Source organism: Zonotrichia leucophrys, chromosome 12 (assembly GCF_028769735.1).
Source record: "Zonotrichia leucophrys gambelii isolate GWCS_2022_RI chromosome 12, RI_Zleu_2.0, whole genome shotgun sequence".
Lineage (NCBI taxonomy): Eukaryota > Metazoa > Chordata > Aves > Passeriformes > Passerellidae > Zonotrichia > Zonotrichia leucophrys.
The window spans coordinates 19,872,879-19,890,393 of NC_088182.1; the positions used below are offsets into that span (position 1 = coordinate 19,872,879).

At 51.5% G+C, this 17,515-nt stretch overlaps 1 protein-coding gene and 1 long non-coding RNA gene across 2 annotated transcripts in view; one reads left to right on the forward strand and one right to left on the reverse strand.

The window, feature by feature from the left end:
• Positions 1-901: 901 nt before the first annotated feature.
• On the reverse strand, positions 902-3,059 carry LOC135453152 (uncharacterized). The gene is made up of 2 exons (XR_010441783.1): positions 2,631-3,059; positions 902-2,521 (listed from the first exon to the last, which is right to left on the reverse strand). It is a non-coding gene; the product is annotated as an uncharacterized LOC135453152 (long non-coding RNA).
• Positions 3,045-17,515, forward strand: part of WNT7A (Wnt family member 7A) — a 34,352-nt gene continuing 19,881 nt past the window's right edge. Inside the window, exons 1-3 of the mRNA XM_064723884.1 lie at positions 3,045-3,748; positions 4,555-4,781; positions 15,089-15,360. Of these exons, the coding sequence (XP_064579954.1) occupies positions 3,678-3,748; positions 4,555-4,781; positions 15,089-15,360 (570 nt within the window). The 5' untranslated portion in view covers positions 3,045-3,677. The remainder of the gene's footprint in view (positions 3,749-4,554; positions 4,782-15,088; positions 15,361-17,515) is intronic.

The window sequence follows — 17,515 nt, forward strand, 5'->3', positions numbered from 1 at the left end:
TCTTTCTTTTTTTTTTTTTTTTTTTTGGATCTAATTTATTTTGAGAATACATTTTCAGAGCTGATTAGCTGCTGTACTAAATCACTGCACTGTCTAACCCCAAAAAGCTGCCCTGACAAACAATTAACAATAGAAACACCATTGTGGCAACAAGTGATGGATGGCTCCAGGGTGCAGCTTGGGCCCAGGCTTTGTTCAGAAGAACGTTGCTGCTGCTAAATAAAGACACGGCCAGTAAAAGGTGAGAGCAGAGAGATTGTATCTGGAATAAAACTATTTGCCCTGCTTGGGTGTGTTTCCCAGAGCACTGAGCATCTCGGGAGAGCCCCATGGCTCTGGGCATGGTCACAAACTGCCAGGGCACCAGGGAGTCAGGGAATGGTTTGGGTGGGAAGGGACCTTAATGATCACCGTGTTCCACCCCCGGCATGGCAGGGACAGCTCCCACTGTCCCAGGTGCTGCCAGCCCTGTCCCACCAGCCTTGGGCACAGCCAGGGATGCAGGGGCAGCCACAGCTGCTCTGGGCACCTGTGCCAGGGCCTGCCCACCCTCACAGGGAGGAATTTCTGCCCAATATCCCATCTAACGCTGGGCTGCCCTTCTTCAGCTTAAACCCCTGCCCTGTCACCCCCAGCCCTCGTGGAAAGGCCCCTCCAGCCTCCCGCTTGGTCACTGGAGGAGCAGGAGAGCCAAACCTCCTCCTGCCACCAGCTCTGGGATTTCTCTTAAATCCCTTCAAGAGCATGGGTTTGAATTAATTTCTCTTGCCACAGGCAATTTCCGATTCCTACTGCTCTGTCATTAATCTCTAATTGTGATTCTAAGTTTTGTGTTAATTTACCAACTTGCCTGTAACTTATTGCTCTAAAGAGAAGTAGAATTAGTTATCACAATGCCTCATATTGATTTTTATTATGCAGATATTAGAATCTATTTATTAGAAGTAATAAATATGAAGACACAGTGTAAAAAAGGGAGCTGGATATGCAGACCCTGTAATGGTAGATAAGGATTAGTTACTACAGACCACTCAAAAGACATTGTGGTTGAGAGGATGATTTAAGGTCTACAGCATTTTAAAAATTATGAAAAAGCTTGAGAAACTTTGCCAAACAAGCCAAACTACCTCCTGTAATCTGCACAGGAATGTTATTTTATGTATGCTTCAAATGCATCTAGGTCACAACTTTTTTAGAAATAAACAGAGTAAAAGAAAGTCATTGATTAGTCCAGTAGGTTATTTTCTCAGGAAAGTTTGCCATTCTCCACTTTTCCTGAGCCCCAAGAAAACAGTTTGCTCATCCTTGACCTGTCCCATAGCAGTGTGCTGTGTTAAACACTGAGGTTGAATTATACTGATCATCATCAGCTTCCACATCAGAAATGAAGAAAAAAAATCAGAAAAATGAAGCATAAAAAGCTGTGGATGTGTTTGCTGGAGGAGCCTGCTGTGGGCAGGGCAGGTCTGGGATTCCCAAAGCTCTGGCTGTGGCTCACTGTGAGATTCCCAAAGCTCTGGCTGTGGCTCACCTGCCCCTGTCGCCCCCTGCTCGTGGCACCGGGGCGAGCGCAGCTCTCTCTGGCAGCGCCCGCAGCTGGGTGATGTTCCCTGCTGCCGACGAGGGGAGGGGGCACGGCCTTTCTGCTGCCTTCCAATGGCACTTCGATCTGCTGGGGGTTTCCCCACCCAAAGAGGACCTGCTCCAAGCCTTGAATTTGCTCTCATCAACACCTGCTGCCCCCTACTCACCCCTGTAGGCTCTGGCCCATCCCCTGTCCCTGGTGCTGGGTGCGCTCCAGGGCTGGGAGCCTTTATTACATCGGAGGCTGCAAAAGCCTTGGAGCAGCTGCTCCCACCGGCCCAAATGCCCTGGAGGTGCTGAGAGCTGCCCGCTGCTGCCCGCTTTGCCCTGTTCCCCCTTTCCCCTCCCTCCTTTCCCCTTTTTCCCTTTTCCCTTTCCCCCTCTCCCCTTTTCCTCCCTCCCCTCTCCTCTGCCTGCGCCTGCAGTTCCGGCTGTGCCCGCCAGGTGCCGCTCTGACAATGGGGTTGCGGCGGGCGCTGCCCGCGGGCTCGGGGCTCCCTCGCACCCGAACCGAACCGAACCGAACCCCGAATCCCCGCGCCCCACACTCTGCACCCCCCGAGCCCTGCACTCCCCGAACCCCGCACCTCTGCACTCCCACTCCGCACGCCCGCATGTCGCTCCGTGCCCCGTCCCGGGCCGCCCGCAGGCTCCGGTGGGAAGCGCGGCCCGGCTGCACGGAGAGGCTGCGGGCGCCAAGGTGCTGGGAATCATCCGCCGCACCGGGGAGCGCGGAGCCATGGAGAGCTGGACTGGGACACTCCTTCCGTGCCCCGGACAGCCGGTTGGGCAGGGACGGACCGGCCCGAGCCCCAGCCCCGGCTGCGCCCCGCTCGGGGTGGCTCGGGAGAGCGGGGGGTCCGTGCGGCCGCTGCCCCAGAGAGGGGCTCCAGCCCGGCTCCTCCGAGGGACGCTGAGGAATCCTGTCATCGTGTTTCTGTCATCAGAAAAACATTATCAGCAGAACAATTCCCGCACCACACCCCTGTTATCATTTAGGTAACCTCCCTGTTAGAAATATTTTAAGTGGATAATAAAATAGTCACCATATCCGTGTAAATTCCCGCAACGAGGAGCCGGGATCCTCTTCCCGGCCGGGCCGGCGCCCCCGCCCGCGGCAGGCGGGCGGCTCCGCGGAGCTCCCGGGCGGCCGCAGCCCCCGGGCCGCCCCCAGCGCGGGCTCGGACCGCGGGCACGGACGTGCGCCCATGGCCACGGGGACCGAGCCGTGCCCTGTCACTGAAGGATCGGCACAAAGCCGGCGGGAGGTCACTGCGGGCACACGGGGCTCCCTCCCGGCCCCCCCGGTGCGGGCGGGGCTGCGCTCCGGGGATGCTGCAGCCGCCCGGGGCTCACCTCGGCGCGGGGACCGGGAGGCTGCGGGACAGCCCGCGACGCGCGGGAGGCAGACCGGGGGGAGGAGCGTCGGGACAAACGCATAAAACCGGCCCCAGGTGCTCGGCGGCCCCGGCGAGCGGGCGGCGAGCGCGGAGTCAAAGCAGCGGCCCCGCAGCCGGCGCGGAGCAGCGCGGGGTGCGGGCCCCCGATGCCGCCCGGCGGGCCGGGGCCAGCCCCGGGGGCGTCCCCCGGTGACACCCCCCGGAGCCCCCGCCGCGTTCCCCCGGGCCGTGCCCGCGGCAGGAGGATCGCGCTGAGCCTGCCCGCAGGCAGGTGATCCGTCTGCCGCTCCTGTTCCCCTCCTGCCCACCTCCCCGCCTCGCTTCCCCCCCGGCTGGACAACTCCCTCCTTGGAGAACACGCCCAAGTAGCTGAAAAAGAGAGAAAGAGAGGAAAAAAAAAAGGGGGGGGTTGTTGTGTGAAGAAGAGAGAGAGCCAATTCACACCGAAGGTGGGCACGCGGCTCGCAGCACCCCGCAGCCCGTCCGGCCCCGCGCTCCCGGACAGCGCCCGCAGCGGGGCCATGCCCAGGGCCGCCGGCCGGGGCTCGGCGCGGAGCCGCGGGCGCTGCGGGGCGCGGAGGGGGCTGCCCCGCTCGGCCGGGCGGCCGTGAGCGCCAGCGACGGAGCGGCCCCGGCCCCGAGCGCGCCGGGCATCGTTTCGCGTGTTGGTCTGAGCCACGGCAAGCAAAGAATATGAACAGGAAAACAAGGCGCTGGATCTTCCACATCTTCCTGAGCCTGGGGATTGTGTATATCAAGATTGGGTAAGTAACTTTTTTTTTTTTCTTTTCCTTATAACAATCGCGCTCTCTTTCGCGCTCAGTCCAACCTGCCCAGACCTGTTACTATTTAACTCGAGAAGTCTCAAAAAAAAAAAAAAAAAGTGATGATGGTGGAGATCACGATTATTTCTCAAAGGACAGGTAAAGCGCACCTCGGAGCGACCCTCCAGGGGGGCGATGTGCGGGGCTGCGAGGGGCTGGGTCCCTGCCGGGAAGGGACGCCGGGGCGATTCCCGGGCAGCCGGCCCTGCCCCAGCCCGGTGCGGGGCGCTCCCTGGCCGGTACCTGCCCGCGCTCCCGCACGGACATCCCTCGGCCGCTCCGCCCGGGGGCACAACACCGCCGGCCCGGGAGGGGCGCAGGGAGGGCGGCGGCGCTCCGGACCCGCAGCATCCCCGGCCAGGTGCGCTGCGTGCGGGAGGAGGCGGCCCCGGGGCAGGGAGCGTGGCTTGTCCCCCTCCCTTCCTTCCCTCCCTCCCTCTCTCCTTCTCTCCCTCTCTCCTCCAACTGCTCGGCAGGTTTGGGAAAACCCTCCCAGCCCGCTGCCAGTGCCCGGCCCGGGCACACAATGCCGCTGCCCGCGCTTTAATTCTGGCAGGAGGAAGTTTGCTCCTGGTTTGGCAGGAGCCGCGCTCTGACCATCTGTGACCCGGCTCGGAGAGAGGGACGGGTAGAGAGAGGGCAGCGCGGGCAAAGGCGGGGGCTCCCCGGGGCACGGGGAGGCAGCGGTGCCGCTCTGTCCCCGGACCCGCCTGCCCTCAGCCTCCGCCGCCGTCTTGTCGTTGCAGGGGCTTCTCCTCTGTGGTGGCCCTGGGAGCCAGCATCATCTGCAACAAGATCCCGGGGCTCGCCCCCCGGCAGCGGGCGATCTGCCAGAGCAGGCCCGACGCGATCATTGTCATCGGGGAAGGGTCCCAGATGGGCATCAACGAGTGCCAGTTCCAGTTCCGCAACGGGCGCTGGAACTGCTCGGCCCTGGGCGAGCGGACGGTCTTCGGCAAGGAGCTCAAAGTGGGTACGTGCTCTGGGCTCTGCCCCGCCCGCCCGAGGGCACGGGATGGTGGCACGGGCACCGGGGGTGGCACCGCGGGCACTGCGGGCACTGTGCGCACCTGGGCGCTCTGCTGGCACTGCCGACCTGCTCCCTCCCGGCAGGGCACCTGCCTGTGCTTCACTCCCGTGTGTGCCCGCTCCCACCTGGGCGCTATTTCACAGCCCTGCTCTCAGAAATCATCTCCAAAAAGCTTCCCGTGTGTGCACAGGACCCAATTCACGTTCTCAGGGATGGCAGAAAAGGGGACTGGCTCTTGCTGAAGGCAGCAGTGAGAGCCAGGGTGCTGAGCAGAGCTGGAACTGCACCTGTGGGCTGCAGGCACCCCCAGGGACACTGGGCTGATGTGGGATCCAGGCACAGCCATCAGTCTCGCTGTGAGAGATCCCCAGCACACAGAATCCTTGCACAGCAGCTGTGCCCCTGTGCCACGAGGAAGAGTGGGTGTGTTCTGCTTTGGGATGTCAGGGCATTCACAAAAGCTGCTCCAGTCAACTGACAGAAGATCTCATTTTCCATGTTTTCAGTTATTGCAGCAGCACAAAATATATGCAAATTCTGAACTAAAGCAGCTTTAATAATAACTAATGTAAATACCTGAAGAAATGGAGCTGAGATTAAAACTCTCATGCCCTCATTCTGCAAAACATTGTAGTGAAATTTACCCAACGTTTCTTTGATTCCACTTAAAATGCAAAGACCAAGGAATGTGTTTTCTAAATACAGGTTAGGCTTTTTTAGAGACAGCATTGAAAGCTCACAGCACTGCATTCCACGCCCAGAAGGATCTGTGGTTTCCAGTCTCTTCCCCGTGTAAAATGAAGTTGCAAAAACCCAGAAACCCCATCAAGCAATACTTAGCATGGTAGGAAATGTGGATGTTTCATGAGGAGAGCAGGCAGCCCAGAGAAAGGGGCCAGGGCAGCCCTGGATGGGCTGGCCCCAGGCACTGCTCAGGCCCAGGGCAGGATCTGTGCCAGGCCCTCACTGCTGGCACTGCCATGGAACACTGAGGTGCAGCCTTGCCATGGTGCTCTGGAGCCCCTGAGAGCACTGGGTGTGTGTTTTACCACAGCAGGGCACACTGGCAGGTGTTCTAGGTAAGGAAAGAGCAGGAAGACAGGAACTTCTCTCAGTTTGGAAACCCTGCCTTTGAAAACCTTTGATAATCAGAGTGGCTCAGGTAGACAAGGGAAAAAGCTCTCTGCACAACACTGGGGAAATCTGAAAATGGAGCATTTATCCAGGTTAGCTCATGTTTCTATTCCTTGAGCTGAGCCCTTCCTGTCAGCGATGCAGGCGAGTGTTTGCCACTTCCGTCAGTGAAGAGTCCATTTGGATGGCTGGCAGATTTGGGTTCTTTTAGTCCAAAAGTAACATTTCCTTAAACAGAAAATGTGAGAAGGAGTTTTCTTCTCCCAGAAATTAGAAAATTGCGGAGTTGTTGTGGTCTGTTGTGTAAACATGCTCTCAGTTCCTTCCCTCCCTCCGAAAATTGAATTATTTAGCTAGCGGGTTATATTTAGGTCCTTTTAAAGAAAGTCAATATCAAAGGAAGTAGACTTTGATCTGGCTTTGAGGTGATAACTCTTAATATGTTCTATCTATCCATTATGAGGCTAAGATGGATAGGGCAAATTCTTCCTTGGTTTCAGAACACAGTCAAGAGTTGAATGGCATCCAAATTACAAAACTCCATAAAAATCATTTAAAGAATAACAAACCCCTCAAATTTAAACAGGTTACACATGTTATTTTTAAAGTAGACTTTGGTAAAAATCACAGGGGGTTGAAATCCAAAGGTGATTTTTTCTTTTGCACAGACATTCCTGTGGTCTCAAGGATAAAACTACTTAGGCTCTCAAACACCACAAGATATTTATAACTGTTCCTGTTCAGGTGGTCTCCTTGTTCTTCTGCTTCTTCCCTTCAGCAGGTATAGAAACTCTGGACATCTGACACAGCTCATCTTTCTATGGCTATGGGGAAAAGGCATCTCTTGCTCTTTCCCAAGGATCTCTGCCAGGATGTGTTCCAGGTTAAATAATATTTTCCTTGGTTAAAAAGGGTGCAATCTATGTGCTGTAAAGCCATAAGTCAAATTTGGTGCCCACAAACAGGAGATCAGGTCTGAGTGCCTTACCCTGAATTCTATGAATGTTGTGCAAATATACTGCAATTATTTAAATTCTCTTATTGCCACTCGAGGCAATTCCCTCCTGACCCTGCTGTTGTGTAGCTAAGGGTCATGGCACACTCTTCTGTGTTTCTCTTTTCCAATCTTTAAAATGGCAACAGGAATATTAACCTTATTGAAACACTTGGAATTCTCTAGAAGGAAAGCATCAAACAATATTTCCCTGTTCAACCTGTAGCATGTGAGTATTTTTAAAAATTCACATACAACCCATCATCCAGTGAAGTGATAGTTTATTTGTGGAGTTTATCTGTAGAGGTACAGTGAGAACCCTTTGAATTCATCCTAGAGCATTTTTGTGCTCACGGGCTTGAGTTTCCCACTGGTGGCAGTGAGCTCCCACCAGTGCCCAGCGCTGACTCCATTTCCTGGGTCATTTTATCTGCTTTGCCCTTGCAAAGAGAGGTGTTCTGTGTCCCCTCCCGACACCCTGTGGATGTGACCCCGTGCCAGCTGGGGACAGCAGTGCCAGGACACGCAGAGAAGTCACAAAGTGCCACCAGACTGCTCTGCTGCGGTCCCAGAGGGAGCAATGGAGCCCAGACCAACACAGGGATGATTTTTCTAGACCATTCCACAGACACCTTATTAATAATGTAGAGTGGCAGAGAGAATTTCTAAAATAACCATGGAGATGATGCAACGCTGCATTATGGACACACTTAAAACCAAATATATTTGCCACAGTGGTCAGCAGTTCTGTTCCTGAGGACGGCCACAATCAAAACCAACGTTTTTAAAGCAGGATAGGCCAAAACCCTCCTGCCTGTCTGTCTTCAGGTGAAACGTGGTTCAAGCCTGAGGATCTGAGATGCCTTTGATGGAGTCTGAAAATCAGATTTGGGCTCTGCTGGATCACGGGAAGAGTGAGAGCTGTGGCCAAGGCTTTCTTTCCATCAGGTGCCTCAGGGGCTCGTTCTGCAGGGTGTAACCTTGTGAGCAGGTGGCCAGCAGTGACTCTGCTGCTGTCCCAAAGGACTGCCTTGGGACACAACCACATTTCATGGGATCTGGAGGACACCACCACATTGGCATCAGAGGGGGAAAAAATCCCGTCTCCTTTTGCCACAAGTGAGCAGCACTGGCACTGTTGAACAAGAAAGTGAAGTGGTACAAAGCAGAGGGACATGGCCAAGTGGAGACCCCTCAGGACGGAGCTGAGAGAAGAGAGGCACAAGAGCCCTGCAAAGGCTTCAAGGACCCAGCAGGGGCAGGATGGAGGGAGCCCTGAGGTGTGAGTGGTGGTCTGCAAGGAGAATTTCATCAAAACCTTTCAGCCAGCTCTTCATCGTGGCCTTACTAAAATGCATCAATTCCTCGCTCTCTTCTACCCTGGAAAATGCTTCAGTGAAATCCCATTGATACTTCTCCCCCCTGACATTACTCTTGGGAATAAGGAATGCTGAAATGAGAAGAAGTGTCCCCACAGACAGGCTGGTCCCACAGCTGATGAGCAGAGCAGGGGCTCAGCCCAGCACGCTGTGCCGATGCCTTTGGCTCAGGGATCACCCCGGGCTGCCCTGAGGCACACCCTAAACCAGGAGAGCCTGCTGCCTTTCCTCTGTCCACTGCACTGCACTGAATTAGCACTCATTCATTTGCCAGGTGCTGAAATCAACTTTTCTTCTATGGCTTCAAACAACGTAAGGGAAGAGGGACATTCCCACTCCTGCCTATTGAAGCAAATGGCAACTGTACTACAAGGCAAAGCCTTCCCTAACCTGTTCAGAGCTGGCAGATCTCCTGCTGGTATGGAAGAGAGAAGAAGACCTAGGAACATTTTCCTCTCCAGCTGGGTAGATTTAGCACAAAATTTTAACAGGAAAGTTATGAGTAAATCTTCATATTGTCACTGTGTTATAGACAAACACATGTGAAAACATCCCAGTACAGGTGTGCTGAAGAACAGATTTAATCTTCAGTCATTTCAGGGAGCAGTTTGATTTTAAACACTGCTGTAGTCTCTCATGCCAGGTTTTAAAGTCTGATAGTTTGAATTCCAGAATAACAGACCAAGTGAGCAACCACTGGTGGAATCCCAGAATCCCAGAACCTCCTGGGCTGGAAGAGACCCTGAGGGATCATGGAGTCCCTGCACAGACACCCCAACAATCCCTTTGAGAGTAGTATCCAAATGCTCCTGGAGCTCTGGCAGGAAAATCCTTCTTGTTTTTGTTTTGCATGGAAGATCACCTGCCCAGCTCTGTGGGAAACAAAGTTCTGAGTGCTGCTGCACGATGTGGTCCGGTCAATATTTAGAGGAAAGTTTGAGAAGTACTCTGTTTTCTCAACCACTGCTGTTAGGAAGCCCCCAAGATGCACAGAAAAAAAATGTAATTAACTGGAATCTTTCTATCTAGTCAGGTGAGGTCAGACTTTGAATTTCTGTGCTAGGTTTCCAGCCCCTACAACCAGTTTTTACTGTCAGTGTCTTGCGGGAGAACAGTTATTTGCAGGCAAAACAGAGGCCAGGCTGAAATATGGCCTGATTATCCAAAGCAGCTTTGTGCCAAAAAGTCAATCTTTCTCAGCAAGGACTGTCACTGCAAGATAAAACATTGCCCCAAGGTCACTGCAGTTGGAATTCCCATCACAAGGTTTTCATACCTGCCTTCAGAAGTGTCTTGTGAGTACTTGTTCCAGAGGAACAGAGAGATTGCATCTGGCTGGGGAGGTGGGAGTTCTGTGGCAGGGCAGGGTTCCCCAGGAGTGCTGGGGTCTGGGGGCTCAGAGCCCCCTCAAAAGGGGAGACTTATCTGAACTCCAAAATAGTGGCTCTGAGCTTTGCAGTGCACATGTCTTGAGTAGTAACTTTATGAATTTAAAGGGGGTATTTTCAGAAATAATCACTTTAGCTGGAGTGTTTCCTCTTCAAGAGTTTAATGTGTTGATGAAAGGAACTTTAGCTCATGAAAATGGGCAGGGCATAAACCCCCTGAGTCTTGAATGCCTCTTAAAGCCCCTTTGTACTTTATTTACTTGTACTAATCTTTGTAATGCCACAGTGCTGTTTTATAGGGAACCATCCTTTTCATTCCAACTGAATACAATATTTTAAGGCACCAACCCCCCAAACTTTGTAGAGAAGGGGAAGAAAAAATTAGGAAGAGAATATTTCTTTTTTTTTTTAAAGCTACCATTCTTATTAATCACTTGTGCTAGATTAAAGAAAAATGAAAATAAGAAATCCTGGCAGATCATTTGTATCTACCAAAGAAAGAGGAGGCAAAGCCTGAAGTAGGCAGGGGATGGGTTCTGCTCTGCGTTTTTCCAGGCTGTGAATTATGGCCCCTATAGAGAGATGAGGAGTAATGTTTGCTGTGGCACATAATTGGCAAGGTATGCTGTGTTTTCCATCTTTATATTTTCCCAATCATATTTCAGCTCATGTCACTGCAGATAACTCCCTCTCTGACCCTTTGGCTTTAAATAGCAGAAAATACAACCCATGTTTTCCAGTGAGATAAACAGAAATTTGTCTCTCTTTTATTTCACAGCTTAGTCAATTTATGAGGGGGACTGATAGGGCAGGACAGGCTGTTTGGAAGCACCCTTAGATCCCAAACTGCTGAGCACCTACTGACTTCCTGCAAGTTAATCCACTCTGCATTTTGCAGGCTCAGGCTTTGTTTCCCAAACAACATCAAGGTATTGCACTCCTTTTAAAAAATAAGTTCCCATTTCTAATCTGCGTGAATGAAGTTTTTACAAAGTTTTCAAATGTAAAGATTAAACTTAAACCCAAGTGTTGTTAGCTAAATTAAAAGCAGAATGCAGAGCAGTCAGTGCTGCTGGCAGACAGGCTGCTCAGCCCAAACCCAGCCCAGCAAACACTCACATCCAAACTCAGAGGCATGCAGTGAGTGTTTGCAGAATTAGGGCTCTGAGGTGTGCATGGGGTGTGTGTAACTGTGCTCAGCGTGAGGAGAGAAGCTGCCCTGCCAATCCCTGTGTCTGCACCCACCTGGGACCCTCTCAGTGCTTCCCCTTGAGACTGTGGCACTCCAGGGTGCTGCCTGACCCTGCAGAGCTCAGACACAGGCACAGAGAGCATGGGAAGGTGCCCTGCCCAGGGCAGGGGCTGCAGACAGGACCCCAGTGCTTTGGGAGAGGATCTGCATCAGCAGGTGGAGCTGCAGAAATTTTGGGAGCCATCAGTGCCAAGCTCTCTGCCATCAGATCGAATGGAGCTGCAGTGTGCTGCACACCTCACTGCAGTCCAGAAAAACACAGGAAAAGCAGGAGGATGTTTCTGTCCAACACCTGGAGAGAAGCCCCTGAGGTCCCACAGCACTGACTGGGGCTGGGGAGAGCCCCAGGTGAGGGTTGAGGGAGCAGAGCCGTGGCTGGAGCCTGTCAGGCCATCGGCCCTGTGAATGGCCAGAGCGAGCTCTGACTGCTGCCAGATCCTTCTCTGGAAGCTCCAGTGCTTGGAGTTGAGCTCTGGAGTGTTTACCATGGTTTGTCTGAGATAAGGAGAAGAATGTGTGATTTGGGAGCTGAAAGGAGGGCTTGCAATTCTTGTACATGTCCAGGGCAGGTTGGATGGGGCTTGGAGCACCCTGGAGTGCTGGAAATGCCCTGCCCATGGCAGGGGTGGAATGAGAGGAGCTTTAGGGTCTCTTCCGACCCAAATCCTCTGGGATTCCATGGTTCTGTGACAGGTGACTCCACCTTTGCCCAACATCTGCAGGAGCAGCTGCCTGGCCTTACCTTGGTAAAGCCACGTTTCCCCCTCAGATCCTCCAGGAATTTCAGCTCTGCTGAAATCCAAAGGAGAGGAGTAGAAATTCTGCCTAAAAGTGGCAGGAGCACCCCCGTGCTCAGGTTACCCTGTCTGGGCACAAACCCCTGGGATCTCAAGCACTGTCACAGAAGACACTCAGGCTGCTCTGAGCTTCCCTCCCATGCTGGCATTTCTGTGAGCCAGGCCAGGGTAATGAGACTTGAAAAGTCAATCATTTATGGAAAAACAGGAACAGTTGGATGCAGACGTGACGAACCCACATCACTTTATCACCACTGCACAAGTGCCAAGGCACTTCCTACTTGGGCCAATCCTTCTAGGCACTTGCTTTGTTTACCTTGTAATCTCCAAAATTTGAGTTTTTAAAAGCTGCTAAGATTTTCTCCCAAATAAGACAAATGTATAAAATAATTTATGTAATGTAATTTATGATCAAGCTTGACAATGGTTTCTGACTCTGCTTGCACTAATTTTGTATTTTCTACATTGTATTTCTCCCCTCTAAAAAGCAAAAGAGGTGCTCAGCCTCTACAAGGCTGAGTGTGTCACATTCAAGTGATCTTCCAGTTGTTTTTGTTCTAGAACTTGAAAATAACTTGTGCTGAACAAAAGTGATCTGATCAAAATCAAAGGGAGAAAAGAACCACATGTAAATTCAACTCAGAAATATTTCTTTGACAGTGTCCGATTTGCTGCTTTGTGGAGCAGAAATCTGGTGTGATGCAGTGCTGCCCTCTGAGAGATAAAGTGGGACTTCTTATTGTACACTGTTTACCAGTGCCTTTTTCATGGTGTTGTGCTTAAAATAGTGAGGGTGTTGATGAGTGTAAACTGGAGGAGGAGCTCAACACCAAATACACCTAAAGCCTGGCATTCAGATTTTTATAAAAAGTCAAGAGTTCTAGAAAGCTTCATCTCCAATTTCCATGGTCAAAACCAGATAATTTTATGGGGGTTTTTTTTTAAGTAAGGAGAAACAAGGAATCCTTTGAGAAAGTCAGATAATTGACTGTTCCTTAATATTTATTAAGTTCCTTAATAAATGCAGCACGTTGCAGCATTAGGGAATACTGCCTTTGCAAATAGAGGGCACGAAGTTGACTATTAACAGATTGTGATAATGTCATCTTGTTTTCCATTTTACTTCCTCGATATAAGGAAGTGAACATTTATCATTGAAAGAGACAAGCAGAGAAATCCAGATCATATTACACAAAAGGGATGCAGCCAAGGCTGAAGTATTGTAAGGTTTCTTTCCCAAATGATGATTTTTTTTTTTTTTTTTTTTGAAATGCAATGAGCAGCAGAAATGGGCTTGTTTCATGGGCAACAGACTCTTGCCAGCAGCTGAGGTCTGCCAGAACTCAGCTGAGGAGCACTTGGAGAAGGGAAGCAGAACTTCCCATCTGCACTCCCCTAATTAAGAGCCTGATTCTGATCCTATTGCACAAGGGTGCATTTTGTCATTGGAGAAATAAGAGTAGGACAAGTTCTTGGTCTGGGAGATCCAAAGAATTGTAAGGGCTGTTTGACATACATGGGCAACCTCTGCAAACCTCCTCAGGCTGTGAAGGGCCTTCTCTCAGCTGAACTGGCCCCCAAAGCCTCACAGATACCTTAGGGTCCATGTGTGGGAAATACACACACCAGCATGCAACAAAACTTCAAAAAGAGAAATTAAGTCTTAGATTTAAAGTGAGAACCCCCCCTCAGGAAGCAGAAGCCTGTCATTATGGCCTTGTTGCACAAAGTAATATTGACCCAACCTCTGTCTCACAGCCTCTGGTGAGGCTGTTACTTCACCTTGCTCTGGTCACAGTGCCTACAACAGGTCAGGATTTTTTCTTCATTTTATGAGAAATTTTGAAATTAAACCAAGACTTATTTCATTGAGTCAGCGTAGATGTCAGTGTTGAAAACGTTTGACCTACCATGTGAAATAATCATCCCAGCTGAGCTAAAATGTTTTCAGAACACAAGTCAAACAGAAGTGGTCGTTCTGTAAAAATACAATTTAGTGTAGAATTAAATTTTTAAATAAAATCCTATTTCTGAGCTGAATTTTTAAAAGGTTGAATATGGGTGCTTTCAAAATTTAATCCCCAAGCCCACTTATTTTGTTTTCCTTTCTTTCTTTTTTTTTGAGCTCCAAAATTTTCCACCCCATCCTTTTGGTTTAAGTTTAGTTTGCCTACTTCTAATAGCATCTGGAAATACAGAGACGAAGCTGTCTTGATGCCTTGGAGTGGCCCCTAGAACAGAGGCTAGGCAAGGTAAAGAGAATAAAGTGGGTATTTATTGAAGGTCTTTAACAGGGACACCTTGGGCAGCCAGAGGCCTCCCAGAGGTTGCACCCAGAATGGACAGTGGTCACGAGTTTTTCAGACAATTATAAGTTTGGTCCTTTTATATATCAGGGGTTAATTCTTCAATTACAGCTGCAGATATTGCAGTCATTTACCCCCAGTTTCCTCCTCCCCATTCACTTCTGTTTATACTTTTCGGGCTCTGAGGCTGTAGGATGTCCTTGAGTTTCAGGCTTAAAGGGATTTTTTGTCTGACCAAAATGTGGAGACAGTAGCTAACACTCTGTATGGCATTTAGAGTTATACATTGATCAGTACAGGATTTGAAACAAAGCTAAACTCCAAAGGCATCAGCCTGAACAACACTTGATCTCCCCGTGCCTCACAGAGAGCCATGGCTTTAGGGATGAGCACGCAGCAGGTCAGTCCCAGGGAGCAGAGCAGGCGGTGGAGCAGGCGGTGCCGTGTGCCCACAGCACTGCCAATAATGGAGCAGGTTTCCAGTGCTGTGTGCCCCCAGCCATTCATGGAGCAGGCGGTGCTGTGTGCCCACAGGCCCTACCATTCATAGAGCAGGTTTCCAGTGCTGTGTGCCCACAGCTGTTCATGGAACAGGTTTCCAGCATTTCCAGTGTGCCGTGTGCCCACAGGCCTTGCCATTCATAGAGCAGGTTTCCAGCATTTCCAGGGTGCCATGTGCCCACAGCACTGCTGTTCATGGAGCAGGCAGTGCCTTGTGCCCACAGCACTGCCCTTCATGGAGAAGGTTTCCAGTGCTGTGCCCACAGGCCCTGCTGTTCATGGAGCAGGTTTCCAGTGCTGTGCGCCCACAGGCCCTGCTGTTCATGGAGCAGTTTCCAGTGCTGTGTGCCCACAGGCCCTGCTGTTCATGGAGCAGTTTCCAGCATGTCCAGGGTGCTGTGTGCCCGCAGGCCTTGCCATTCCCTGCCATCCCCTGCCGTTCCCCTGCCGCTCCCCCACCATGCCCCTGCCCGCCGCTCACGGCCGTTCTGCTTTGCAGGGAGCAGGGAGGCCGCCTTCACCTACGCCATCATTGCGGCCGGCGTAGCGCATGCCATCACGGCGGCCTGCACGCAGGGCAACCTCAGCGATTGCGGCTGCGACAAGGAGAAGCAGGGCCAGTACCACAAGGAGGAGGGCTGGAAATGGGGCGGCTGCTCCGCCGACATCCGCTACGGCATCGGCTTCGCCAAGGTCTTCGTGGACGCCCGGGAGATCAAGCAGAATGCCAGGACGCTCATGAACCTGCACAACAACGAGGCTGGGCGCAAGGTGAGTGCCTGCTGTCCCCATGCCCGCCCCGGGGCAGGGCTGGCGTTGGTGCCCTGTGCAGTGCTGCCGTGATGCCATTGTTCACAGCACACGAGCAGGCACCTTGGCAGGTTGTTGGACCGTCTGCTTGTCAAGCATTTGTCTAAATGTTACTCTTTGCAGCAGTAAGAAAGGGAAAAAAAAAATCAAACAAGTGTTTTATCTGGGGAGTCAAACGGTACTTCTGGTAACAAGCTGCCTGCTGCTGTGTGGGTGAGCAGGAGTCTTGTCAGGTTCAGACATGAATGTCTCACTCAGCTGAAAAGGGATCATTTTCAACCCTGCTGTTCAAACGTTGCTCTTTGTGTGAGAGCCGCCCCTGTGAGGAGGGAAAGGCTGAGCTCTTGTCACTCCGTGTGCCACAGTGGCTCGGGTTTGGGCTCAGCACCGCAGCATTGCCACCCACCCCATCCTTTGGGACTGAGAGCAGCATTGGGGAAGGCAGGGCCCCAGCAGCTCCCACAGCCAGGATTCCTGGGGATCCCCGGCACTGAACCCCGGGATTTGCTGCCTTGGCCCTGTGTCCCATCTCCAGTGGCAGCTGGGCCAGGCACAGGAGCCTGCTCTGAGCCCTGCTCCCTGCAGGCCAGGCATTCCCAGGCTGTCCCGGCGGGGCTGTGGCTCCATTCCAGCAGCTGGAATAGCCAGGGCTGTCTGTGTGCTCCCCACAGCCCAGCAGGGCTCTCCCTGCACGAGTTCTGCTGATCCCATCTCAGGGAAGTCAGTCCTTGCTTCCTCAGCTCTCCTTTACCTCCTCTTATGCAATAGTCCTGATTCCAGCATCATGTGAGTGTGACTTAGAGGCAAATAGGAGAAGGAAGTTGGGAGCAGCAGTTAATTTGTGGATGCTATTTTTGTTGTGGTAATTACCTGTAGGCTCTGAGACATCTCCAGTTATGCTGGAGCCAGGCAGATTGTATTGAAGAAAAGCCATTTCCACCCCTAACAAAAGCCTAACCCTTCTTTAATTTAATGCTACTGTAGGAGTTTTATAGGTGAGATTCTGGGTTTTACTCTGTGTAGTATCCCAAATGCCTGTGTCTGGCTCTGTGGTGCCAAAACTTGTGCTTCAACCCCCGCAAAATGAACCCTGAATTCTGAGAATAGCTCAAGAATTGAGCGTTAATATTTGCAAAATGAATGGTTCTGAGATCTTTATTACTTAGCTTCTGGTAGCATGAAGGCACATTCTGAAAAGCTTGGTGAAGCACCAACACCCACAGTCTGCTCTGCTGTACAAGCATAGACCCAGTGAAACAAAAAATAGCAGAGGAGTTTTGTGGCACAGCTACTTCCTTGAAAGGTCTGCTTGTATTTGATGGGTGCTGGCAGTAAAAGATTCCCAGGAAATGACACAGCAGCCTACACCAGACTGCAAACATGGCTGGAACTGCCTGCTGGCCAGAAATTTTTCCCCAAAGCAAAGCTTAAAAATGCAGAGAAATAGAAAAGATGCATTTTTTACCTCGGTTATCCCCTAGTATGGAGTGTGGGCAGAGCAGGGCCATTGGTGCTGGAGGTGGCTGTGGGAAGGCCGGCTCCAGGAGCCTCCCCAGCCTCCCTGCCAGGCTCCTCGTGTTTCTCACCTTTCTGTGCACAATTTGCTGTCCTGGAAGCTTGTGCCTGGAAGGTTCAGCTCTCCTCATTGTAATCTGGGAAAGCAGTGGTTTGTGCTATCTCTGGCCATCTGCCATTTCTCCAGCAGGCTCAGGAACTGCTCTGATCTGGAGATAGCTCTGCACTTCTTCCTGCATCCTCACAGAGCAAAATTACCCATCTTTGTTCGAACACATCTCTGCTTGAAATCTGAAGGGGAGAGAAAGAGTAAGGACTGAGGGGAGGCTTGTTGCTCCGCTGTCCCATAGAGAAAGAACAAATGATGTTTTTGCGAGAGAGATTTCTTTCAGGCTTTGCTCCTGTGTGAAAGATCACAGTATTTAAAGACAATTGGCAGGGGAGGCCATTACAGGTATTTGGCATGCCAAGACTCTCACAACCTGACTCTTCCACAACAAAGACAGCCTTGTTGTGAGGTGGAACTCCATTTTGGAGCAGTATGGATCTTATCAGCCTCCAAACAATCTATTCATGGTGGCTTTCCTCTGGGCTACAAATT